The sequence below is a fragment of the Paroedura picta genome, chromosome 9, assembly GCF_049243985.1.
Source record: "Paroedura picta isolate Pp20150507F chromosome 9, Ppicta_v3.0, whole genome shotgun sequence".
NCBI classification, from domain to species: Eukaryota; Metazoa; Chordata; class Lepidosauria; order Squamata; family Gekkonidae; genus Paroedura; species Paroedura picta.
The window spans coordinates 19,183,341-19,210,620 of NC_135377.1; the positions used below are offsets into that span (position 1 = coordinate 19,183,341).

Below are 27,280 nucleotides of genomic sequence, written 5' to 3' on the forward strand. Positions count from 1 at the left end.
GTTTACTAGTAAGCGAACACAGCGGAATGTGGGTTGTATTTAAACTTACTGTGGCATTGTTTCCCTTACGAGCCAGGGTGCTTCGTTGGTAGACAGGTAGGCTGAAATAGTTTTAAAATATCTATTGACAAAAATATATACAAGCGACTAAAGCACACACATTTTTAAAATTAATAAAACAGGCAAAGAAATAAAGCACAGGTTGAGAGCTTTACAATAAATCAGAAATGGCATTCCTCGATCTTCAGCCTGAAAGCCAGGGTGTTGTAGTGGTTTGACTTGAGGAGATCTAAGTTCGAATTCTCCTACAGGTATGAAGCTTGGCAAAAGCTCTCCCCTCTTTTCTTTGACGTTTCCTTGTGAAGAAAAGATGAAGGGAAAGAATTATCCCTCTTTGACCTTCTTGGAAGGAGGCTGGGATGAAAATTGAGTCAATTGCTGTGCAATCCTAAGAGGGGAGAAAATGGACTCAATGAGGTTTACTGGTATGATAGGCATACCAGACCCAGGTGGGAACTGAGGATCCCCCAGAATTAGAAGTCCTCTCCAGAATAAAGAGGTCAGCACCTCTGGAGAAAATGACTGCTTTGGAGGCTGGACTGCATAACATTACACTCCAGTGCGGTCCCTCCCACCCCAAATCCCACCCACTCCCATCTCCATCTCCAAAGTCTCCAGGTATTTCCCAGCCCAGGGCTGCCAACCCTAAGGGCCAGTTACTCCAGTGCAGTGCCTCAGTGCTATTCTGCCACTCTAGTACTGGTGCAGCTCCATGGCTGTGCATCAGAATCTATTTATGTGAGCAATGGGGGTGGGGGGGTTACTGGCTTCCTAAGCTCTTTCAGGTAAGGAAGCCCCCCCCCCCCCATACAAAACAAGAACAGATACAAAGTTGGGCCATTAAAAATGGGGTCAGCCCTTTCAGCTCAGGAAAGCTTCTGTGAAACAAGTGCAAAGTTGTGCCATTAAAAATTGTGATGCACCCATTATAGGTCAAAAACAGGTCTGTGTGTCCCCCCTCACAACTGTTGCCTAGCAACCCCTGATTAGTCCTAGCAGCCCTGTCCATTCCGGCACTGCCATCTCACCACAAGACCTCCAAGCAACACAGCTGCACAGTTACTGGAGATGCTGACACAGTTGGGTCACTGAAAACCAAAACGCAAAGCTTTCCCTATACAGAGAGAACTTACATTGCCATAGTTACACTGCAGATGGACACCACAGGGCAGGCACAGCACGCGATTGGTCTGCCTATATTTTACTGCCAATTTGTTTCTGCCAATTGTGTAGGTTCTGCCTACCACTTGGCCTAAGAGCCCAGTGCTGGAAGGGGAGAGTTAGGACTGGACCAAAAAGCAGTTTTTATCTTTTGAATGTATTTGTTTAAACAATGTTTGCCCTTCCTCTGCACATAAATACTCGCCAGGCAGCTTACAAGTTATTAAAAGCAATAACAATGCTAGCACAGTCAACTAAAACAGCAGCAAAACAAGATATAATCTGAAGCAGCAAGTACCGCTGAATTCCACTGGGACTTTGATTCTCGAAACAAACAAATGGGGTGGTGGTATGGAATTTTAAAAGGGGGAAAGGGGTAAATCAAGCAAAAAACAAACACATTTTACCTTTTCTTGACTCCAAGATAGAAAGATGAATATCTCAAATACTTGGAGCTGTGTAATACACAGCTGTGTAATTAAAAAAAAATCTTTCAAATTAATGTGTTTGTAAGTGGGGTGTGGCAGATAACTTTTTGAAAAACAGGAGGTTGAAAATAATTTTTCTTTACAAATGCAGCCATAGATGAATGATGTTACAAATGTAAACATCAGTACTAGATTTAAAATAATTAATTTTAAAAGTTTTAGAATGTTTTTTTCCCTCTGATGTTTTTTAAACCCTTAAGGAATACATTGTCTGTACATTTCTGTTCTGCCCTCTCTCCAAGGAGCTCAGGGTTATATACATAGCTGCTCACCTGGTTCTGTCTTCAGGGCAACTCTGTAAGGAAAGTGACAGCTTTAATTGCTGAATAAGAATTTGAACCCAGGTTTCCCTGGTCCTAATCTGACACATAACACACAAAACACAAACTTGTACTTTTATATAGCTGAGAGTAAGTCCCCCCAAACTCAGAAAGCTTATTGTCTTTCTAAAATAAGGATGCAATATTTCTATAACCTGGGATGGCTGAACTGTGGCTTTCCAGATGTCCATGGACTATAATTACTATGAGCCCCTGCCAGCTGGTGTAGCCTTTCTTCATATAATTAAGAACATCTTGCATGCATTCTCTTAGCACTGTTATTTCCTAATATGGCTAATTTCTTAATATTTTATTCTTCCTTACAACAAAACTCATGAGATTTCCCTTCACCAGTGGAGAACATCTACCCAGGAGCTCCCTTTTTATATCATGGCTCACCGCTGTGAGTGCAGGAAGATATGCTCCAAAAAAGGAAGGGAAATCAGAGGGGAAAGCATTTTGTGTGCCAGCGCCATGAATTCTGCCTTCTGGATTGCAAGGTGCATGTGAAGCCTGCAATTCCCAGCATTTGGTTTATTGGCAGCCAGGTAATTAATGAGGGCTGGGTGTATGTGGTTTGGCTCGCTTGAATGTACTGGATAACTGCACTTGAGACACAAATAAATGCCTGTGTAGGTATATCCTGAGGCTGAGAGTTCCTGACCATTTAGTGATTTGGATTTAAGATAAGCCTTTATATTTGAGACTTGCTGGCCCATGCTGGCCGATGCTGTGACTTAACCCTGCATATGTATAATCAGTTGCTACTGCAGTTTGCCTAGGATTACAGCAATTTAGCCTTGGGTTTGTTCACTACTTTCATGCACCAACATTGTATATGTAGAAATCTGGCACCACTGAGGTGAAAGTGGATTCAGAACTCATGTGCTGCTCTACCGGTTTTACTACAGATTCACTGTGTAGCCGTGGGCAAGTTACAGCACTTCTACACCGTGCATTTATAACATGTGCATACTCATAATATTATTTAATACCCTCACAACCCTTCATTAGTGCCGGCAAAGCGCTCTGAGATATGCTGGGAAGAGATGGTCCATTGCATACCAAACAGAATGTGGCTTGCAAACCTGTATGGGTATGGCCTGTACACTTAAGTACAATGAGGACTGTAATGTTTATAGGCAAGGTAATTTGTAGAGCTACAGAACCTCAAGAACGATACTGTTCTTTTGCACTGCTTGTCAGGAACCGCGCCACGTTGTTGCCGCAGTGGCACATGTCTCGGCTTGTGCTGAGTCAATTTAAACAGCTCTGTAAGATCAAACTGTCAAGTAGGTTAAGCAGAAGGCAGTGTATAAAATGGAGGACTCAGTAAAACAGCATGGACCTTCTGTTTTGTCCTTGTATATTACAATGGTGGCATTTATTTTTGATTGCACCTTTGGATAGTATACGTTTTGTGATACTTCTTTGCATCCCTGCTGTTAGTGGCTACAGTTGAGCTAGGAATGTAGTAATTATACTTTTAACATGCCCAGTCTAGCTAGAACAGATGAGAAGTTAGTAATGTGATGTGTTTATACATTTGAAACAGTACCATTGTACCTTTGGAGAACTGGATAAAATCCATTGTAACTTCAGGGCAAAGACCTATAGCTCAGAGGCTAAGCATAATCTCCGGCATGACCAGCTGAAAGGCTCTCGGGTAGCAGGCTGAAAAAGGCCTTTGTCTGAGATCTTAGACAACAAGTGAGGGAGCTGAAAGTCAGGGTTTGTGCTGGTGATGGGAAGTGCTGACTTATGGTGATCCCATGGGCTTTTCGGGGCAGAAGACATCCAGAGGTGGTTTGCCATTGCCAGCCTCCATGTCATAGCCCTGGTATTCCTTAGTGGTCTCCCTGCATAGCTTCTGAGATCTGACAATGTTAGGCTAGCCTGGTCAGGCAAGGGAATATTGTAGAATACAATGTCTCAAGATCTGGTAGCTGGGTGTATGTGGGGGGAGGGGTATTATGGCTGCTGAATGTAGAAGGAAAATGGGGGTGGGAGAAGCAGAGATTGTCTGACTTCTAAGGGGGTAGGGATGAAGCAGATGGAATTCCTGGGTCTTAGGAACATTTCCAAATTAGATTTAGGGTGGGGAGGAGTGTTAAAGGAGAAATAAAATGGCACATATGAAGTTTCAATATTTATTTACTAAAAGCTGATGTCACAAAGGAATGTGGCTGAGCAACAGGACTCTTGAGTTGAAGTATCTTGATTTAGCGGAAATATTTTGGACAAACATTATGAAATATTTTTTGAACTAAGCACTCTCAGTGGAAGACTGGGTCACCTTCTCCCTAGGTTTCATGGAGCCAACCACTATATCTCTGTGCTTATTGACCTGCCACTGATATTGTTCTGGATTACCACGGTGGTGCTGTAGTTGAAACGCAGGTCAGGCTTGGGGGGCTTTGCTCCTACTGTTCATCTACCATCTCTGAGGATAATATACTACAACAGAACAAACAAATGTATTTTATAAACCTCACATGAGTGGCAAAGATAGACTAGAGTGGCATAGAGACAGAGTCCAACAAAATGGAGGCTAAATGGTTAGGACAATATCTGTGAATGTTTGCTCAAAGTTTAAACATCAGTGAATTAAATAAAACATTTCATGTGTAAGGAATGTCCTGTTTGACATTAGAGACACATTTGATTACCTTCTGGCTTTTATGTTTTCAGTTGGATGGCTTCCATATTTTATTTGTTCCCAGAAGCTCAAAAATGCAACCTGATACTAGTTCAACCTTGTGTCCATTGAAGCTAGCAGAGCATTATAAACAAGACACAAAGAACCTTAAGATCTTTTTTAAGCCACTTTCCCACCCTTTTTTAAGCCACTCTCCAGATTGATTAAGATTTCTGGAAAACACAAAGCTTGCATGTTGTGTTATTTCAGTTGATCTTAATAAAAGGCATGACATGGCTCTTGGTTGTTAATTCTGCAGTGAACCATGTGGCCATCAAATGCTTTCTGTACTTTGAAAGTGTACTTTGAGAGATGGAAGAACTACAAAAATCTTTGCCATCATGTTTGTTTTTTCCAGTTACATTGAAAATGCTTGAATCAGAAAGCACACACAAATAATGAGAGCAATATTAGAAATAATATTTTTTACTCTTAAGCAAGATGAAAATGGGAAAATATGAGATCTAAGTGCAGGCCTATTCTCCCTTTGAATTGGTATGAAACAAAGGCAAAAGTAAAGATTTCCCATTGTAATTGCTTCCCTCTTTGAGCATATGCATGCAATCATAACTATGTTACCAAAAGGATTAGGGAGATACTTACAAGACAGAAATCTAGTATTAGCAATTCGTTAAAGTATGTAGTTTTAACATATAGTTGTTACTCAATTTTTAAAAAGTCCTCTAGTGGCAGAAGGGAGGAATGGCAGTCTCAGAGATCTCAGTAAAGAATGTCTGAGGCAAACCTATGCGGATGTTTTGAGGTCAGCATTTGACAAAGGACTGTCTTCATGTGAAAGTAGTGCTGGGTGCATATAAAGCCTTGTGGCCTCTGTGTGTGTACATACATACATACATACATACATACATACATACATCTGTGTTTCAGTCTTTCAATATACATCTGTCTCTTGAGAGGTGTCATGTTGATGTGTGGAATATTTCCTTAAATTTTATTTATTTATTATATTTATATACTGCCCTTGTAAGAAAGTAGGTAAAAAATGTAAAACACCTTAATTATAGTTTAGTCACGCCAATGGAGAACTGATAAAATAACTTTGCAGATTCAACCCATAGTTTACCTGTTGGTCATTCTAATGCCTGCAAAGAGGACTGATCCAGGGAAAGCTGAAGAGTAGGCATAACTCATCTTGAATTTATATGGTACAAATTAGCACCACATTGCTCCTTAACTTGGGTCAAAACTGTTTTGAACAGTGGCTGTGTGGGACTTACTGTTCAACACTCTGTGCATGGGACAGATTTCATTCACCACTTTTACTGTCTTTTTTGTGCCAGTCACATACCAAAGACATGAACAAATAAAACCCAGCAGTGAATAAAAGCAGTGTTTTTCTTTCCTGGGCATTGACAAAGCTTTGCAGTTCTGTTTTATAGCCTAGCAGTTGTCTATAAGAAATCCAAAATCAACATTTGTGAAGCAGAACAATCAATACCACAGAGCTTCAGGGGATTGCCAGCATGAAAGATGATGGAAAAAAAATGATCAATGTTTGTCTTTTCAACAGATAAGAAATAGCTGTAGGGCTTTATTGTTAAGCTCTCAGGGATGTGAACAAATTACAGAATAAGCCCTTTTTAATATAAAGGCAGAGCTCCAAGTATATTTATTTTCAGCGTCCCCCAGAAATTGGCAACCATTTCACTCATTGCCATAACTGTTTTGCAGACAGCTGAAAATGATCCAGAGAGTTGCTCTGTCCATACTTTCCTGTGTCCTTGTATTGCAAAGAAATATGGTTCGAGGCAATATAATATGTTTGCAATGTAGTTTGGGGTCCACTTCACACCTGAAATTCCAAAGATTCAGCAAGGATCCTGTTTCTTGCAAATGACATGATTGATGTTTTTCATAGAGGTGTCCTCAGCCTATAGAATGGAATCATTGATATTTTAGGTTATATATATTACTGATTTTCAACTTTAGCAGACTGACTGAACCTCAAAATGAACCAGAGAGCAAGAAAGCTCTCTGTTTTGTTAGGGTGGGGTGGGGACCCTGGAATGTCGACACTAAACTAATTTTTTTGAATACATTGAAGTATTGACTTTTATTTGAGGACAACAGGAATATAATTAATTCTTCCCAGAGAAAAGAAATGACTGGATTTACAGCTGTTCAGAAAAGTTTGCATGAGGTAACGCAGAACCATTTACTGAGCCTTAGGGAAGGCGGTATACAACTGTAATTAATTAATTAATTAATACAAGTAACGTGGCGTGTGATTCTGATCCATGAGTTGATCTTCCAATTCCCAGGTCAGTGTATTGCAGAGGTATTTGTGAAAGGTCATAACGATTATTTAAAAAATATTCTTATCTGCAAATACACTTTGGTGCCAAATTGTGTTCTGCATTAATCCCGGTTTATCATTAAACCCCTATGACTAAATTATAACTAATTTTGAAGAGAGATTTGAATGCATCTTCGTAAATCATGGTACTCCAGATCTCAGAAATCTGAATTGACTTGGAGTCAGTCACTCCCGTGTGAAGAGACTGTGACCGTTTATGCACTGGGAATTTCACTGCCCCAGCTCCTGCGCAGGAGCACGAATTGGGGGCGGATGAGGCGCACCAGGCCAAATGCTCCCCTATGTGGGTGCAGGAAGAGGTGGGGCAACCTGCCACAACTAAAACTCCAGCCTGCTGCACAGCATGAAACCTCCAGTGCATAAACGGTCTATCAAACAGTACGCTAGGGTAGGAAACACCTTATTAAAATTTGCACTTTTTGGCAAGCTGCTCAGCACAAAACATGTTCCATATACTTTTATATTAGCAGCCTGTATGAGAGTGTTAATATGATGTGGACTAGAAAATTCTGTTGCTGGAAATAGTGATGTAAACCTGGACAAACATATCTGCATAATGATATTTTGTACTGTTTTTAAACTGGGGAATATTCTGTGCTTGGATATTGTTTCTTGCAAATTACATGAGCGACACTTTGCAGAGCCTTTCTTTTATGACATCTCCTTGCCCCTGCCTTTCTGTTCATATCTTGTTAGTGTAAAGTATTTCCTATTGAATCTGATGAAGTGAATTCTGACTCAAAAACTTATGCTGTAACTTACTGAACTTGTGCTTTCATTTCTCAATCCCTTTGAACACCATGTGGAAGGGAACAGCGTATAGTTTTGCCCAAATTAGTATCATTTTCCTTGTCTCAGATCCTGTGGCCACCATCCCCCTCTCTATCACAGAAAGGCTTCATTTAAAAGAGGAAACGGACATATCACCAGCATTATAATGATCTCTTACCACAATCTACTCATTCTGAACTCCCCACTTCCATTTTGTTAACAAGGAGATCTCTAGCGCTTTTTTTTTGCAAAGGTAATGCCTTTTCCTATCCATCTCTGCAGCAGTAAGCTCCAAAACATCCTTTTTTTGAAATAATTAAAGCTGAGGAACTAAGAAGTTATGGCAATAGATGTTATACTGTTATAGCAATTACTAGGTTTTTTTAAAGCCAAAAAAGCCCTTTGAGAGCTTCAAGTCCTCAGATTAGTAACCTGAGAGAACACAGTAAGAACCATATCTTTGCAAAATGAATCCTAGGTATTAAAGGCACCAAGGAACTGCAAAAATCCATACAACTCTCTTGAGAAGCTATTTACTTAATGGCATTAATGAATAATAAATAGGTCATGAGGAACTGCTGAAAAATACCGCTGCTATCCCAGTAATGCCACAGGCAGTGGACTGAATGTGTCACCATAAATCATTTCTTCCCATTTCAATGCAATGGAGAAGACTCTTTGTTCCTTTGGCACTGCATATTTTCCTGATGTTTTAGAGCTGTTTTTCCTATAATGCATTGATGAAATGATGGATTAAGAACACGAAAATCAATTCTAATTAGTCCTGCTATTGTTTGAGATCAATAGTCAGTGTTCTGTCAATTAATATATGTATTTCGTATCTGCCACCAAGGTTATGGAAAGGCTTATTTTGGTACTATATATTCTATTTCAGTCAAGCTCCAAAAGGTTTTTAAAACATTATTTCATTCTGGCAGTTCAAAGATGTTGTTGGTGTTGAAACAGTAATCAAAAGCATGGAGTTGTTGTTTTGTGAGAGTAATTTAAAGCACCTTGGTTTGGATCCAGCCAGCTTTTCTGCTGGTGAAGAAAGAGGAGGGGACCCCCATTGACCACCAAAAGGTGATGCAGGAGTCATGCAACTTGCATGGACAAAAGCTTTGTGTGATGCAGGTTATATCAAGAAGCGTTACAGGGTGATATTTAGCAAAAACATCTGGCTGGAACTAAACCCTTATCTGTTTGTTAAAAACATCATAGATTTCCAGACATTTCCAGATTTCCATCTGGCTAATTCCCATGTAACATTTTCCAACTCCACTGCGCTGTCTGCAGACTATAACTACTTCAGCGTTCACTTGTCATGGTGGGTCAACCCACTGACTCATTGCAACCCAGATCCAGCAGTGTGGTAGCAGCATTTGGTCCCCCATAAGGGCAAGATCACATGCAAACATACGGAACTGTCAAGGTTTGGGGCTGACTTTGCTAGTAAAAGACTAACAGGAATTTGGAAAGTGTGGGCTGGCATATGAAAATACAAGCTTTGATCTGAGGAAAATTGTACATCTGCACTCAGAAGAATGTCAGCAAGGATTCTTATTCTGCCATGGATGTTCATTGGGTATCCTTGGGCCAGTCTCACGCTCTCAGCCTAACCGACTTAACAGGATTGTGTTGAGAATAAAATGGAGACGAAAACAATGCAAGTCACTTCAGGTCCCTATTGGTGAGAAAAGTAGGGTATAAATGAAGCAAGGAAATATTTCTTCATTTGTCTCTGCAGAGACATTTGGCTGCCCACAGCTGGAAGCAAGATACGGGATTGGGTGGAGACGTGATCTGATCCAGCAGGGCTCTTCTGCTGATTTGAAATAATAAAGATAAATATTCTAAGAGTGCAGCTCTAGGTGAAAGCAAGGCATTTCAAAGTCAGGGCCCCAGAAATATGATGTAATTTCCTCACCACAGTGCCATGTGGCTTTCTTTCTGTGGCCATGTCAAGCCGTGGCCATGAACTCGACTGGCAATTACTCAAAGGACATATCTCCACACTACAAAGGTTCTGGTTAGATAATGGCTTAACCGTCATGCTTCCCTCAGAGATTTCACTCCAGTTGCCTACAATTAATGCCTAAGAGCCTGCGTCTCTGGCTCTACATTTCTCATTACAGAACACCACCTCCCACTTACCTGCACAACATACCACTAGCGCTCCTTTTTAGTTCAAGTACAAAAGTGTGCGTCGGGCAGGGAGGGGGGGGAATAAGTAAATTCGTATGCTTTGGAGCTGAATAAACTGAAACTACAAAATGCTAAGAGTGGTGTTTTTTTTTAAATTATGCTCTTTTTAAAATTATGCTCTCCTGCTGCCCTCTCCCCTGGCTATTGTCAGGATCAGTGCCTGCTCTCTGCCATGAATCTCTATATTAGCCTGAGCCTCTCCATGTTTTCTTAGTCTTAGTTTTACCTTTCGCTTTTAGGTCTCTGTGTAACCTCGACCCATGATATTTAGCTGTCTGCCTGAAATCGAAACCTGTCTGCTGTACTCTGCTATCATGATTTGCTGTGAACAATTTGTCTTTTGAACCGGCCAGCAAGGCCTGCTTTCTGTAACCAAAACAGTTATCTTGTCAGCGGGTGCCGGGCAGCCCAAGGACAGAGAAGTAACACTCCCTGGTTTATTGCACCTGGTGCTCTTCCCCTCTCCCTTGGGAACCTTTCAAGTTTTGGGCGGGAGAATTCTCTTGAAAAGGGTCTGCAAGTGTATCTTTGGGCAGATTTGACTTCGCTAGTTATGGTGTCTGAAGTAACTTCTCAATAAAGCCTTCTTATTACAGAAGTACGTTGTGAGTTTTTCCAGCACTTGACAGCTATAAAAACAACATGCAAGTCTAAGGACTGGCAACCCTTGTTGGAAAATGTACATTTTAAAATGGAAAGGGGGATGGTGAATTCTAGCATCTGCACAGGCTGTATGGATTCACCCTTTGCAAGAAGGCAACTGCTGTGGCGCCCCATCACCTTGGTGATGTAGACAGAATTCCAGTCAGAACCTTTGTCATCAACCCAGGAGAGGGGAGGGAGTGACCCTTTGTGAGTGCCATATTAGCCACCACAGTCACTTTCCACATTTAGCTGTGCTCAGAGGGTACCTTTAGTTTACAGAAAGCAGGCGCTCCTTCTTGTTTCATCTCAGACTGAGGCTTCATTGTGCATCATTTCCCCATCAGTGCTGATCTTTGGCACTTCTGAAAGTCGCCTCTTTGTATTTTTAATCCTGTTCCACAAGAAACAAGCCCTTTGGCCTCGAATCAGAGAGAGAAGGGGGGAATGACACTCTTGGGAATGTACTATGCATAGCTATTACAGAAGCTTTTTCAAGCGATGAAGAATCTCACCCACAAAAGGTTTTATATATACACAGAGGAACATGCTTAGACATTACTTAGCAGTACATGTCCTGTACAAGGTGCTGTGGATATGTTCTCCTTGGGAAGCATCATGCTGTCTTCTTCTTGCCTTGACCTCAGGTGTGGGAGTAAATACAATGTACTCCCTAAACCTGGAAAGTAGAAAGCTGGTGTGGGCGGGAGGCTCAGCCGTAGTGACCAGAGATATGAGAGAAGAAGTTTGTGAATCTGTCTCTCTGCATGCTCAATTGCTCAGTTTCATGGCTATGCCAGTAAAGAAGAAGAGTTGGTTCTTATATGCCGCTTTTCTTTACCCAAAGGAAGCTCAAAGCTGCTTACAATCACCTTCCCTTTCTTCTCCCCACAACAGACACCCTGTGAGATGGGTGAGGCTGAGAGAGCCCTGATATTACTGCTTGGTCAGAACTGCTTTCTCAGTGCCGTGGTGAGCCCAAAGTCACGCAGCTGGCTGCATGTGGGGGAGTGCAGAATCAAACCTGGCTTGCCTGATTAGAAGTCCGCACTCCTAACCACTACAGCAAACTGGCTGTCACAAAAGGAGTTTGTGACAAGCATGGTTACCCATGAGAAGGTATTAGAATTATTGAACCAACGGTTACAACCATAGTTCAATAAATAGCCACAATACCAGTGCAGAGTTAGGAACAAGGGGGCCATATCTTGCACCCAGAGGCCGTTTCCATCCCATTAATTTCAATAGACCTTAGCCTATTCTATACAGCTACTGGGTGCTACATGTGGCTCCCTTATTTACGTAACTATGCTCACTGCTTCAATTGTACCAGTATTATTTTACCTGTCGATCGTGGTTACCCTCCTAGCTACAATCAAGGCGTCCATGTAATCCTAATCCCTGTGAAGCAACCACCAAATTTTATATAGTGAAAACTGCCTGAAGAATATGCAGTTCAACATGTCTGAATGATAAATAGCAGAGTTTTGAAAGACTAAAGCTGCTATGGTAATGAATGATCTCTGGCAATTAAAGTACGGCCACACTACTGTTATGGATTGCTGTTTCTCATACATCAACCTGATGTTTATATGAGCACTTCTGACATTCAGGGTTTGTCCTTTGTACTGGTGCAGATCAGGATTCTATTTCTGTACTTTGTGTTATATCAACTGAGAGTCAGTGTGGTGTAGTAGTTAACAGCAGCAAATTCTAACCTGGAGAACAGGATTTGATTCCCCACTCTTCCACATGCAGCCAGATGGGTGACCTTGTGCGGATCACAGTTCTGCTAGGGCTGTTCTAGCACAGCAGTTCCATCAGAGCTCTCTCAGCCCCATGTATCTCCCAGGGTGTCTGTTGTGGGGAGAGGAAGGGAAGGCAACTGTAAGCCACTTTGAGGCTCCTTTGGGTAGTGAAAAGCAGGGTATTAAAAAAAAAGGCTGTTCTTCTCTCCTTAGTAAAAGTATTTCCATTGAAATCCTGCTTCCAGAAATTTTAAAACCCATGAAGTACAACAGCTTTAAATCAAGTTCAATAAGCCTCTTGAAGTTGAGTTCAAAAAGCCTCTCTGGCTAAATGAAATGTCATCTTTATCAATCACATCTGATAAGAGAGAGTGTCACTTCTTGAGTAATGTTACACAATTCAGAATAAGTGGTTTTAAAAAAATATCCCGTTCCCTTGAATGTAGGTTAATATCTTTACTGCAGCGTATATGCAGTAAGGCTATACCTTGGCTTTAGTCAGGGACTCAGTTCTTGTTACTAAGAGGCTTAGTGATGGTTATAGTACCTTAACAATTCTTAACTGCAATGAGTTGAGATCATTTTGTGAGCTACTAAAATGCTGCGATCCCCTGGCTTTTAAAGTGCTGTGGCCTTGTACCTATCCGTATAAAAATAGCAATGAGAGAGGTAATCGGGTGAGAGAGATGGAAAGTCTGGAAGCACTGCCAAGGGAGACAAAGCAGAAAAGAAAGAGAAGCAGAAGGAAAAAAGAAACAGGCTGCGCACCTCCACTAACCCTTGTGGGTGCCTCACTTGTCTCCCCTCAAAATGCTGGGGAGAGTTCAAAATGCTCTATTATTATTGTTACGATTATTATTTGTATGTATTGCCTGCCACTCCTGGCAGAGCCAGCTCGTGGCAGGTTACAAGATAAAAATAGATAAATACAATCCACTAAAAATGCCCTAAAACCCAGTAGTTAATAAAACTGCTATATAGGCATATATGTTTTAACGTCGTGTAGTGCTGTGCTGAGATTAAGATCTCAGAAACACGGGGTCAAATCTCTGCTCTGCCATACAGCTACTTGGGTAACCTGACCTTACCTAGCTGAATACTTAGGGGTATTGAGAGGGAAAAATGGAAGAGTAGAGGCCAATGCCTGAAGAAGGGTGGGATTAAAATGTACAATGCATTTTCACAGCATATGTGGAAATAGGAAACGCTTGTTACATTCTAAATTGACTGAATTTCCTGTTCCTGTGATGGAAGTATCCATTCTGTATCACCACGTTCACATTTTACAGTGACTACTAAGTAATTTCCCACAACTATTACTCATTTACAAACCAGAACATTTTTAAAGTTGCGCCCTTTACTTGTTCGTTAATCTCTCCTTTAAAACTGTTTTTCAAAACAATGGTGTCTTCAGTAACATATATAATAAAGTAAAAACCGTATTCCCTTTGGAAAAGGATCATTAATCCCCTTCTCCTCCAGATGAAGCTAGTAACAAGGCCCTTTGCAGTTAGCCCCTTGAACATATTGTATATTAATTACACTAGGCTCATTCAAGTAAAAACAGATTGCAAATTTGACACAATTCTCCTGTAAGCAGCATGCATTCAATCAAGTAGGAACAAATGCTGTTGAATTTGTGTTTCCAATCAGACCTGGGTACCATGAAGAGTAATTGATGGGGAAACCTTAAGGGCTATCCACACAGTTTAGTGGACTACATCACAAGTGATCTGTTAAGCTATACTAGCCCTAGGAATCAATAACAAGCGAGCCCAGCAGGTTGATTCCACTTCATAACAGAATTAGAATTGCAATACAATGCAAAGCTCCTTTACAGCAGGGGTAGTCACCCTATGGTCCTCCAGATATCCATGGACTACAATTCCCATGAGCCCCTGCCAGCGAATTGTAGTCCATGAACATCTGGAGGACCACAGGTTGACTACCCTTGCTTTACAGTACAGAAAGGAGGCACAATATATTTTTGTGCATTGCAGCCCCATAGGGCTATACTAGCCCTATGAATCAATAACAAGCGAGCCCAGCAGGTTGATTCCACTTCATAACAGAATTAGAATTGCAATACAATGCAAAGCTCCTTTACAGCAGGGGTAGTCACCCTATGGTCCTCCAGATATCCATGGACTACAATTCCCATGAGCCCCTGCCAGCGAATTGTAGTCCATGAACATCTGGAGGACCACAGGTTGACTACCCTTGCTTTACAGTACAGAAAGGAGGCACAATATATTTTTGTGCATTGCAGCCCCTGGGGTATTTCCCAGTGCATAGTGGCAAGCAGTGCTCACACCTGGTATAGCAATCTGATCACCATTCTACTTGCCTCACCAGGCATTTGAAAAAAATCAGGATGTGCCAATTAGTGCAATCACTGCTATGAACACTTTTAGATGTGAGATGCTAAATATTTTCTTATATGTGTGTTCAATAGCAGTTGCAACCACATAATTCAGTCAGCCTCTATCTGCTAAAAAGAAGGCATAGGTATGAGATTATTTTTAGCGTTTCTGAAATATCAATATTTAGATTTTATTAACTTTATATTAAGTGACAAAGTAAAAAACAAAGAAACATCTGTTCAGATGATGTGTCACTTGTTGGCCCAGTCTCATCCAAATGACAACACAGAACTAAAAAGTATGGTTTGTCCAGACATCCAATTTTAGCAGATGCTTAGACCTAAAAGACAGACAGCACTTCCAAAGGCACTCAGCAGCCGGGAACCACTGAATTCAGCATAAAACGTCTTTGAGATCTTCACATTACGTGATCAGTTAAAGTGCAGCAAAATATTGCAAAGTTCATTCATCCTCTCTTGGCTCTCTTAATTCACACAGTTCTTTGTCACTCTTCTGTTGCTATTCATTTGTCTGTTTTTTTTGGCAGCATTCATTGTGGTTTCTTTTGAAGCCTTTTTCTTGCTGTCCCATTTGGGCTATATAAAAAATAAGTTACAATAAAATGGTTAGCTTGATGTAAGACATTTATAACATGCTTTGTAAATCCAAAGCAAAGGTATACAAACAAAGCGTAACACTAAAAATGAAATACAATCGCAATATAAAAGCAAAGAAGTGTAATAACCCCACATCCCCAAGGCCTCAACAAAGAGATGGATGTTGTAGTGATCTCTGCGTTAAATTATAAATAAATTCCCAAAATGGAGGCTATGGCTCAGTGCTAGAGTATCTGTTTTGTGTGCAGAAGGTCCCAAATTCAATCCCAGTAGCAGCAGCAGCACCGGCAGCAGTTTTATGATCAACAGACCTTTCAATTAGGGTTGTGCGCCTGCATGTGTGCCTCCCCCATCCGCAGCACAGCACTGGCTGCTACCGGCGGGAACGGCCACTTTGGATGCTGAATCGCAGAACCCTACTACAGTTAAGGGAGCAAGAAATAGGCAATATAAAATACTTTCTGATTCACAACCTGGAGAACCAAAGTAGACAATACTGTTGTGGATTTCAAGTTTAAACCATGTAGAATGTTTTGACATACTAAGTTTGCTCTTAGGTTTTTGTGTAAATTTGCAAAGATTTTTTTTTCATCATGCCAGCTAATTTACAGTTTTCAGTCTTGGGAAGGATAGCATGAATCAATGACTTTATATCCAGAACTAGGGGCCAAACCTGTAGTATTTAGGAATACACCGGATGCTAGATGGGGGGGAGGGTGGAAGAACAGTGGATGGCCTTCCCCCCCCCCACAGGACCTGAAAAACTGCAGGCAGCTGTTAGGGAACTCTCTGGCAGGGGCAGCTCTCATGCAGCAGGGATCTGCAGCTTCCGAGCCTCAGAAGGATGGGGAAGGAGGAGGGTGTGGTCAGGGATGGTGGACGGAAGGCGATTGGCTGGCTGCTGGACAGACAGGCAAGCCGGTTGGAGGAGGCGGCACTCAGGGGTGGGACAACCACCCTGCGTGGGTGTTAAATGCTGAGTGGCACTTAAGCCATGAGACACACTCCTCCTCCAAGGCCTTACCAGAAATATATTATGTGGAACAGATAAGTGTTAGAACAAATGGAACAGTTTGCAACAACGATCCTTTGTGAGGTTTACATCACACCTTTAGAGAAAACGAATTAGTCAATTCAAGAAATTCATGTGAGGTTCACATAATTATGCCTCAAGAAGATGGCTACACCCTAACCCCCCCAAACCTCTTGAAGCTGGGCTGCAATTAGGCTTGTCTTATCTTTTCTGAAAAGGCTTGGTAAGAATTTTAGAAATTAAATGCAAACACAGGTTAAATAGAACTCTGAATGAGTACAAAAGGATGATTAAAGTGTAATAATAATGTGCTTTCAACCTTTCTCATGATGACTCCACAACAATGAGGTCTTCAAGGCAACAGATAAACAGAGATTGTTTGCCACTGTCTTCCTCTGCATAACAATCCTTGACTTCCTTCATGGTCTCTCACTCAAGGTCTAACCATGGCTGACACTGCTAAGCTTTCAAACTCTGACAAGATCAGGCTTCTTGGGGCTTTTCAAGCTGCTACACATTATATTAATCCAAACAAAGGAATTCTGGTGACTGCAACCTTATAGCAAAGAGTAGAGAATCCAAAAACATCTTTCATAGCCTGAGAAGGTCTGAACATTAAAGATAATTGGGCCAGTTGAAGGGGGAAAACACTTATTTCAATACCACCGCCTACATAGCAGAAGAGTTGTATATTCTGCTTTGTGAGATGGTCTTATCTACCCTGCCACCTCTTTCTCCCACTCTTCTTGATGAAGTGCTTTAGGGAAATACAAATGCACATAACTACTCTCAAACATCCTAAAAGCAAAGAGCCACTTAAGAGCTGCATAGTCCCAAATGCCATGTTTTATCTAAAGCACAAGTAACTTTTCGTCCATGCTCCTGGAGTTTATGCACAAATGTAGGAGGGCATGCACTGTCTCAACCACAATAAAATATAAATCTCCTTTAGGCAAAGTGCAGCACGTATTTTGCTGCTGGGGACATATGTGTTTCTTCCTTTTTGCACATGACCAAGAAATGTAGCAGTACAAATCACTTCCTTCTGTTACACAGGGCTGATCCTGCGTAGAGCAGGGGGTTGGACTAGATGACCTGTATGGCCCCTTCCAACTCTATGATTCTATGCATCTCAGGGAAAGGCGTCCTTTTCACACTAGGGCCACATAATCATTTGAACAACACCATAGATCAGGGAAATATTCCTTTAAAACTACAATGGCAGTGAACTTATGCTGCGTGAAATGAAAGAACTGTGAGAAAAACTGCTATTACAATTATATGAAGAATCTTCTCAAGCAAGGATCCTACTGTGCAGGAAAACCTGAAAACAGTCCCTCATGCAGCTATCCACTTGCATGACAGTGACAGGAATTAACCCCTGTATCCGAAGCAATTAGGGCAGAAGCTGAATGTTCTCCCAGTTTGCATTCTGCCTCGCGAACAGCAATTTCATGTGAACCAAACCCACACAAACATCCCCACTGCTGCTCCATTAGCCCTTTCCCCCTGTTTATTCCTCCTGAAGTGAACCAAACTATTGCTCCTACTGTTCTGAAAATGACACTTGACTAATGAAGCTTTTTTATAGTAAGGCTAATGCATCCTGTATGGGTCATATGGATACACCCAGTCCCACTCGTTCTTTTACAGTGACCCCACCCCACCACCAAACAGCCAGAACAGGATTCCTGCCAAACAAACCCCTTCTCTTTTGTTCTGCCCTAGTAACAATGCTAGATGCATTAATGTTTAATCAAAAAGGAGAATATATCTGAATCCATGATTACTGCCAAGTGTCTATTTGGCTCAAGTAATTATATTGCTTCTGTTACAGAGCCTTTTTTGTTTTTTTCCTCCCTTATGAGCTAATGAGGAGAGCAGATAGTTGTACATAATGTATTTGTTAATATCAATGGTCCTGTAGCTGCTGACATCATGATGGTGCGGAAAATAAATGATAACCCCTGCTGCTGGAGTGTTCAAATAGAAAGGCATAATAGGGTATAGGAAAGGATTTCTTTGTTAGTGTCACATCTGCTCCAGGTCCAGATAAAACGTCAGATTTGCCATGAGATTTTTTACTATTTCTAACTCAGCAGCAGCTTCCCAGGGGCCAAAGGTGCAATCCTAAGAAGAAGAACTAGTACAGCCAAAAAATCTGATAGCTGTTGTTGGAGTTGTGGGAGATGCTGGGAGAAAATTATTAGGGCGGCTGGAGTGGCCTTAAGTGGAGTTGTGGGGGAGAGGGGAAGCTAGAGAGCCCCGAAAGGCGGGATCTGGCAGATCCTCTCCTCTGTGAGGTTAGACCAGCTGTTAGGTGTCAGGTTGGGTTGGGTGGGCTAGGGGGGATTTTTTTGTAGGGGGCTGTGTAGGGAGGGTGAGGTTAGGGTGGGTTAGGGAGGGAATTGGTAGCAGCTAGGTTAAATTAGATTAGTTAGATTGGTTAGGGCCAGTGAGAGGGAGGAGCTACAGCCGCTCTACCCAAGGTATTGCAGTAATTAGATAAGGTTTGGGGCCAATATACAGGGCACTATTGGCCGTGTCTAGACATGGCATGGTCTGCCAGACAGGAACGACAGAGTGGGCATGGAAGGGGAGAGGGGGCTATAACCCAACCTGGGAGAATTATTCCAGCACTTCTGGGCCAAGGGAGGTATGGCGGTGGGAGGAGGTTCAATAATAGGGGGAGAGCGGCACACGCAGGTCCAGAAAGGCCCCGACCGTGGAAACACGGTAGGTGGCCTGGTCGATGTGCTCGCTGTCCTTCAAACCTCCGTCCCATCCCCAAATCTGTAGGAGAGAGGGCTAGGGCGGAGCCGGTGCTGATGCTATGCAACGCCAGGTCGATCAAGAACAAATCCTCAACCCTGCGGGACTATTTCGCAGGGCATGGGGTAGACTTGGCGTGCATCACCGAGAGCTGGGTGCGCGAAGGTGAAACAGTCGCCCTTAAAGATCTTGCGCCACCCGGCTTCTCGGTCCTCCATCAGCCCCGGCTCCATGGTAGGGGGGGTGGGGTGGCGATCCTAGTCCGGGACAGCTATGCCTTCAGGGCTCTCCCAGCACCATCGATCCCAGGAGTTGAATGTGTCGGCCTGACGTGGGAATCGGTCGAGAACGTGGCCATCTGGGCGGTGTACCGTTCACCCACTGCCCCGCCTGATGCCCTGCTGGGCCTGCTGGAGGCGGCGGCCGCCTGGACATTGCAGTTCCCCAAATTATTAATTTTGGGGGACTTTAATGTCCATGTGGAGTCGTCGGCTCCAGGACTTGGCTTGGACCTGGTGTCGGCCATGGCGACACTGGGGTTCTCGCAATTTGTTGCTGGTCCCACTCATCAGGCTGGCCACACCCTGGATCTGATCTTTGGTCCTGGTGTTGAGATCGATCTGGTGGCTAACAACATCGTTCCGTGGTCTGACCACCATACCCTGAAGGCTCGCCTACGGATGCCACCCCTCCCCTGTTTGGGTGACGGACGCATTTTAGTCCGCCCACGGAGACTTATGGAATCCGAAGGATTCCTGAATGCTCTGCGGGACCCGATGCCCTCCGGTGTCTCGTTGGAGGCCTTGGTGGAGGACTGGCAGTCCCGCCTGTTGGCCGCCATTGACGAGATAGCTCCTGAGCGCCCTCTCCGCCCTCGCCTCAAGCAGGCCCCGTGGTTTACCGCGGAGCTTCGGGAGAGGAAGAGGGAGGTGAGACGGCTAGAGCGAGTGTGGCGGAAGACCCGCGACGAAGCTACAAGAACATCTCATCGCACGCTTATGAGGGCGTATGAGATGGCGGTGAAAGCGGCAAAGTGTGACTACTTTGCTGCGGAAATCGCGTCCGCTAGCTCTCGCCCAGCCCAATTATTTAGGGTAGTTCGGACCCTTACTGCCCTCGAAGGAGGGCATCAAAATAGTAGTCAATTGGAACTAGGCTGCGAGGCTTTTGCGAGCTATTTTGCGGATAAGATCTTGTCGCTCCGTCGTGACCTTACTGCCACAGTTGATACAGTTTGTGAACTAGAAGCTCCGTGGCCGTTACGGGGGATCAGGTTTGATGGCTTCAGGCGGCTCTCTTTATCCGAAGTGGACAAATTGCTAGGGTCGGTGAGGGCGACCACTTGCCCCCTTGATCCCTGTCCGTCGTGGTTGCTTAAGACCAGTGACCCACGGATAGGTGTTCCCCTGAGGGAGATTATAAACCTCTCCCTTACATCAGGAGAATTCCCTCAGCGGCTCAAGGAGGCAGTGGTTCGCCCTCTTCTGAAAAAACCATCGCTGAATCCGCGGGACCCCGCCAGCTACCGCCCGGTATCGCATCTTGCATTCCTGGGCAAGGTAGTTGAGAGGGCCGCCGCGGACCAGCTCCTAGCATTTTTGGAGGAAACTTCGGCCCTTGATCCATACCAGTCTGGCTTCCGTCCTGGCCATGGGGTGGAGACCGTGCTGGTCGCCCTGACAGATGATCTCCGGCGCCAGCTGGACCGGGGCGGGTCGGCCATTCTCGTGCTATTAGACCTGTCAGCCGCATTTGATATGGTTGACCACGAGCTCTTGGTTCACCGCCTCGCTGATACTGGGATTGGAAGGGTGGCTCTTAAATGGCTATCCTCCTTTCTAGAGAACAGGTCACAGAGGGTCGCTGTGGGGGAGGAGTTATCCGACTCCTTTGCACTCCCATGTGGGGTGCCACAAGGAGCGGTGCTCTCCCCCACGTTATTTAACATCTATATGCGTCCCCTGGCTCAGCTGGTACGGAGTTATGGGCTTGGGTGTCATCAGTACGCTGATGATACCCAGCTCTATCTCTTGATGGATGGCCGGCCAGATCTCCCCCCAGAAAAATTCGCCAGTTGTTTGGAAGCAGTGGCTGGATGGATCAGGAAGAGCCGCCTGAGACTCAACCCCTCCAAGACGGAGGTCCTTTGGCTAGGCCGAAGGGAGCAGGAACAGGAAGCGCGTCTTCCCTGCCTGGACGGGGTACAATTGTCATCTGTGCCCCAAGCCAGGAATTTGGGAGTGATTCTGGATGCCTCACTTTCCATGGAGGCCCAGGTCACTAAGGTAGCCCGGACGGCGTTTCTCCATCTACGCCAAGCTCGGCTACTAGCGCCCTACCTGCCCCCGGAACACCTGGCCACTGTGATCCATGCAACGGTTACTTCTAGATTAGACTTCTGTAACTCGCTCTACGCGGGCCTACCCTTGTCTCTAACCCGGAAGTTACAGCTGGTACAGAATGCAGCTGCACGGGTCCTCACTAAATCATCTTGGAGGTCCCATGTTCAGCCTCTGCTGAAGCAGCTGCACTGGTTGCCAGTTTGTTTCCGGATCAGGTTCAAGGTTTTGGTATTAACCTTTAAGACTATACGCGGCTTGGGTCCTGCATACTTGAGGGACCGCCTATCTCCTTATGCCCCCCGCAGGGCACTTCGCTCTGCGGGTAAGAATCTGCTGATGATCCCAGGACCCCGGGAGGCACGCCTGGCCTCGACAAGGGCCAGGGCCTTTTCGGTCCTGGCCCCTACCTGGTGGAATGAGCTCCCTGAAGAGCTGCGGGCCCTGACGGAGCTCTCTGAGTTCCGCAGAGCCTGCAAAACGGAGCTCTTCCGCCAGGCGTTTGTCTAAGGCCGGGTGATGGCCCGGGGCTAAGATCGGACCCCTCTCCCCGGAGGGGGGAGGCCAGTACTAGACTGACCTGGTTCCCCAGAGTGTTCCATCCTATGCCCAATTATCCTCCGTTCCTTTCTGCTCATCCAGCGGGCCTGTATGGGAATAGTTTTTTTTTTTTTTTTTTTTTTAATCGCCATCATTGTGACTTAGTCATTGTTTTAATGGGGTTTTAATGGGGAATTTTTAATGGTTAATATATTGTATTTGTATTAAAATATTGTGAACCGCCGCGAGCCGGTTTCCGAGAGCGGCGGTCATACAAGTCAAATAAATAATAATAATAATAATAATACTGTTGTGCCATTATTTAAAAAAAAAAAACTAGAACCCAGTATTTAAATTCCAATATGTATATTTAAGTTTCTGTATTTTAACTGATGTAATCCACCCTAAGCTTTCAAGGAAGGGTAGAATATAAATATAGATAAATACATTAATTGGAGGCTCTGTATTCTCCCCCTCTCCAATGTTGGAGCTCTGCTCTTCATTTTTTGTCTGTTGCCCCACTACAAAGTCATCCCCCTCCCAAGGGTCTTCTTCCTCCTATGGCATTTAGATCCGCCTTCTCAACTTTTTTCTCATTAAGAAACCCCTGAAAAATTTGTCAGGCTTTGGGAAACCCCAGAAGTGGCGCAATCGTGCAAAATAGGCTGGGAAGCATAACTGTGTACATGCCCACCCAGGGTCCCTTTCCTTCGCACCCCCTCCAGGCCCATCACTGACTAACTGGGGGGGCAGGTTGACATGACCCTATATAGTCAGATCACCTGATAAATGTTTTAACAAATTAAAAAAAAATCCGACTTGGAACATCTGCTGGTCTCCCCAGACGCCCCCCCGTGACTGAAATAATTGACCACCCAATGTTGTTGTTATCTGTTATTATATTATTAATGGTGTATTGTAATGTTTGAAGGTTTTACTGAAAGTTGTTTTGATGTTACAGCCTCTATAATGTTCCATGTAAGTTATATAATGTTCAGTGTAAACCACCCAGAGCTGCAAAGAATGGGCGATATAGAAACCTAATAAATAAATAAATAAATATTTTAAATTAATTAATTCCCACCCATTTGGAAACCCTTCTAGAGCCATCCAGAAACCCTAGGGTGAGAATGCCTGATGTAGATCATGGGATACCATGGTGACAATCGCTATACAGGAACCTATGGAACTCAATATGGGAAAAACGTGCCAAGCATTCTTTAATCAGATCAAAGAATGCTATCAACTATTTTTTCTCTCTCTCAACTGACAGCAGTAAGAAGAAATTCTGTATTCAGAAGAAATCTGCCTCTCTGTAACTCCATTTTCTTAGTGTATGCACTTCACTGTCCCCCTTCCCCCCAATTATTCCCTCTTTGTATTTTAAAAAGGAGTTTCGCAGGGCCTGCAAAGTAGAAATCTTCTGCTAAGCATTTGGTTGAAGCCAACCAAACCAACAGCATCTGCTGGGCCCCCAGAAACCCCTCCCCATGAACTGAATCCCAAGCCGACCAACCTAAGGGATCATAGTTGGCAAGTTAATGTTATCATAGGAAACGTTATAATACTTGTTCTCTTCAGTTATGGAATTCACTGTTATTGTTTACTTGATGTTATGAATTGCGCTGTACCAAGGGAGGGTGGTATAGAAATATAAGAAAAAAATAAAATATATGCTGCCTAACAAAATGAATAATAGGAATGCTGTAGGTTCCTTTGCTTTCTCTCTCCCTCTCTCAGCATTCCTTCTGGATTCTGAACACCTCAAATTGAGGTGAGGGTCTCTGAAACCAGAGTCCTTTTTTGGTGATATGCACCTTGTTGCCTTGAGTGCTGCTCAAAATATTCCAGTAGGCTTGATCATGCTACTGGCATGATGTTCTAAAAACAACTCTGTTTCAGTTTTGGAAGTCTGCTTCACTGTACAAGGTGCATGTAGAAATTTATATATTTATAGCTTGCCTTTAATTCTGACCCCAAGTACAAGCATAATCTGATGGAGATGCAAGTGTACATCTTATTCTCCCATTCCCCTGGGGGATTTGGATCAAAGTACATTAATCCTAACTGTACAATATCCTCATAAACAATGAATTAATTAAGTTCATAATTGATATCTACCATTGCTGGATTTTATACATATAGGCTTTTATGCAAATGTTGCACCCAGGTATGCATTTACTTTGGGCTGAAGACAGGACAGCAATATCCAGTGGAAGGAAGCGCAACCAACATGCAGTATACAACTTCTAATTACAGATATAATTGCTCAAAATGGCCCAAAAGTGTTCTTCTCAAGAATCACCATTGTGACAGAACAGTAAGCAATATAAGATCTTTCTTTATGATCTTAATGAAAATGAAAATATTTACCTACACTGTTGTAACATATCACTGTTTGTCATGAGCCTTTTGTTATGACAAATTTTGGTTGAGGTCGACCTGAATTCAATCACTTCCCATTGGCCCCTGGGATGTTTTCACTATATTTGTTCCATTATGTTACTGTTTCCCTGTTATGACTATTTTGCTATTCAATTTATTACGCTATTTGTACTATTTTTTTCTTAAGTTCCATGTAAACTGCCATGAGCCTCAGGGGAGGACAGTATATAAATATAATATATGTATTTATTGTGATTTCCAATAAGAGATACTGATTTTGTGGTTAACAAATAATAGTTTATCATTAAAGTAAGAAGCTTGATAGTACTGTAGCTAAGTCAGAAATATTGTCTCTGTTTTCCAGCAGCTAAGCAAGGCTTGGTCCAGCTTCAACAGAAGACCCAGCACACCTAGAGGCATGCAGAATGGAAATCCACACCCACCTCTGCCGTTCTAAAGCCATTCTGCTGCTTCGGTGCTGATGTTCCAGTGGTGTGACTTACAGGCTTGGTTGTGCATTGCGTACCACAGTGCGTTCTCTTTTCAGCCGCAGCTATACCACTTGCAACTGAAGACTTTAGGACACAGGTCTGACTGTATTTGCCATCCTCCAAACTTCCTAACAAAACACAAAATTGTATATTGGAAATAAAGACAATTCATGTTCAATTTTGAACTGGACATCACAGTTTACTACTGTTTTGTAATTCAATTTAAGAAAAAGAGTTTACAGTAATTTTATGTATTCACTGTAACGTAGGATTTCCCATAAGACTATGATTTTACATTCACACAAAGAGCTGTATGTACACACCATTTTTGATGCAACAAGGAACACAGACCAGCAAGGACTCACATTTCCCAAGCTTCTCCATGGAATTACACTCCAGCTTCAATATAGAAAGTTTCATGGAGTGGAGATGTTAGAATGCTTGCATGTCATTCCAAGGACATGAGAAAAAATATGAAATTAAAAACTCACTCTGATTCAAAAAACAGGAATAATTAAATACAGTAAGACAGATCCCGATTATAGCAATGGAAAGCACTTCTACCAGCATAATCACATTTTCCTGCCGCCTACTCAGCTGCAGTTTATACTATAAAAATAAAAATTGCCCTCCAGTTGCTTTTCTCCCCACAGATGATCATTATGTGTTGCTTTAGCATCCCTCTGTTTTGTCACAAAGCCCCAACTCCCAGGGAAATAACATTACTGTGTGGGCACATCATGGAAAACAGGCAGAGCCATGTCAAGATTTCTATGGTTTTTGTGGTGACTTGGAGAAGAATAAGGGCCCAGTTTCTGGATCCTTAATGTGCAATTACTTCTAATAGGCAAAACCTACCATACTGTTCTATTTTACACACATGTATTCTGTGACAACTTTCCTGCTTATGCACAAATACTATTTGCCGCACTATTTATAGTGATGACACATAACAGACTTACAACACACACACCATTTCTACACAAAATTCCTATTCCTACACAAAATCTCTACATGCCTTATTATTAGGTGTTATATGATTTACACAGGATGCATCTAAGATTTTCTTTTTAAGTGTCTTAAATTAACGTGCATTCCTGTGCTCCACATACTCCACATTTAGAGGCTTCTAAAATCGGAGAAACCCAGCTTCAAAACCCCATTCTACAGTTAAGATTTCTGGGTAACCTGGGCCAGCCATTTCTCCCAGCCTAACCTACCTCACAGGTTTGTTGTTGTGAGAATAAAATGGAAGAGGGGATTACCTCATATAACCCCTCAGATGAAAGGCAGAATAAAAGCATATTGAATAAGTCCGTCGCGGTTTTTAAAGTGCATACTTTTAATGGCAAGCAATACCTGAATTGGCTATCGATGGTAAGGCTGTCTAGCTATACTGCACATAAGAAATATTTTAAACCATGTAAGAACTCACAGCAGAAAAGGAAATACATGCATATATCCTCTCCAACAGCAACAGATGTGAGTTTAAGCATGCTTCTGTAAACACAGCTTGTGAAAGGAAATTATAACAAGGTCCCCTCCATTTTAGCTGGAATACTACCATATCCACATTTTAATAAGAACATCCAAGAGTGGATTTCTGAGACATATTAGCAAAGATGAGAAACTTAAAGTTTGTATCAACATGCCTTCATTTGCTATAGGCCACCAAAGCATCTGTAGTCCTGAATGGTATAAAAATGCTTCCAGATCAGGACTGTATTCACCCAATCTTCTGGAAGACCACCAATGCCTCCCCTTCTCCTTGGACTTACCTAGGGTAATTTTTGCATGTGGCCACAGGGATGAGAAGCAGAAGGGGAAGGATTTCCCCTTCTGCGCCTCAGTGAGGTCCATGCACCACAGTGACTGGTACTCAACAAAGGCTGTGGCCATTTTATCTCCAAGTAACTGTGGTCTCTGTGTTATTCTTCCCTTCACATTCACTACCTCTTGCACCTTCAGTGCACAAGTGCCCCCCCTCTTCCTCACTAAGAGTACAGACCAGGCTCCTTCTAAAGAAGTTGGATTCAAGTATGAGCACTCCAAAGTTGTGTCAGTGCAGGAAAGAGATAGCTGGCAAGTAGACAACAGGGACACACAAAGGGACAACAGCCACAAAAAGGGAGTGCAGGAGCCACTGCCTGCTTATGTCATAAAAGCCAGCTCAAGAGGGTCACATCATATGACATGGTCCAGAAGGGACACAGATTTCTACTCCCCATTCCATTTTGGTTTCCTCCCTCCTCCTTAATCTACTATGGATATCTGTTTGACAAGTGGGTAGAGGGTGGCAAGATTTGTGG

The 27,280-nt window shown here is 43.0% G+C and overlaps 1 protein-coding gene and 1 long non-coding RNA gene across 3 annotated transcripts in view; one reads left to right on the plus strand and one right to left on the minus strand.

Moving 5' to 3' along the window:
• On the plus strand, positions 1–24,970 carry LOC143844511 (uncharacterized). 2 transcript variants are annotated; one of them, XR_013234005.1, is made up of 4 exons: positions 1–96; positions 2,384–2,577; positions 24,266–24,415; positions 24,845–24,963. It is a non-coding gene; the product is annotated as an uncharacterized LOC143844511 (long non-coding RNA). The 2 variants fall into 2 exon arrangements; XR_013234006.1 differs by lacking the exon at positions 24,266–24,415 and having other exon boundaries at positions 24,845–24,970.
• Positions 13,771–27,280, minus strand: part of BAALC (BAALC binder of MAP3K1 and KLF4) — a 17,841-nt gene continuing 4,331 nt past the window's right edge. Inside the window, exons 2-3 of the mRNA XM_077351747.1 lie at positions 24,924–25,099; positions 13,771–15,390 (exon numbers count right to left, since the gene is read on the minus strand). Coding sequence (XP_077207862.1) covers positions 15,280–15,390; positions 24,924–25,099 — 287 coding nt within the window. The 3' untranslated portion in view covers positions 13,771–15,279. The remainder of the gene's footprint in view (positions 15,391–24,923; positions 25,100–27,280) is intronic.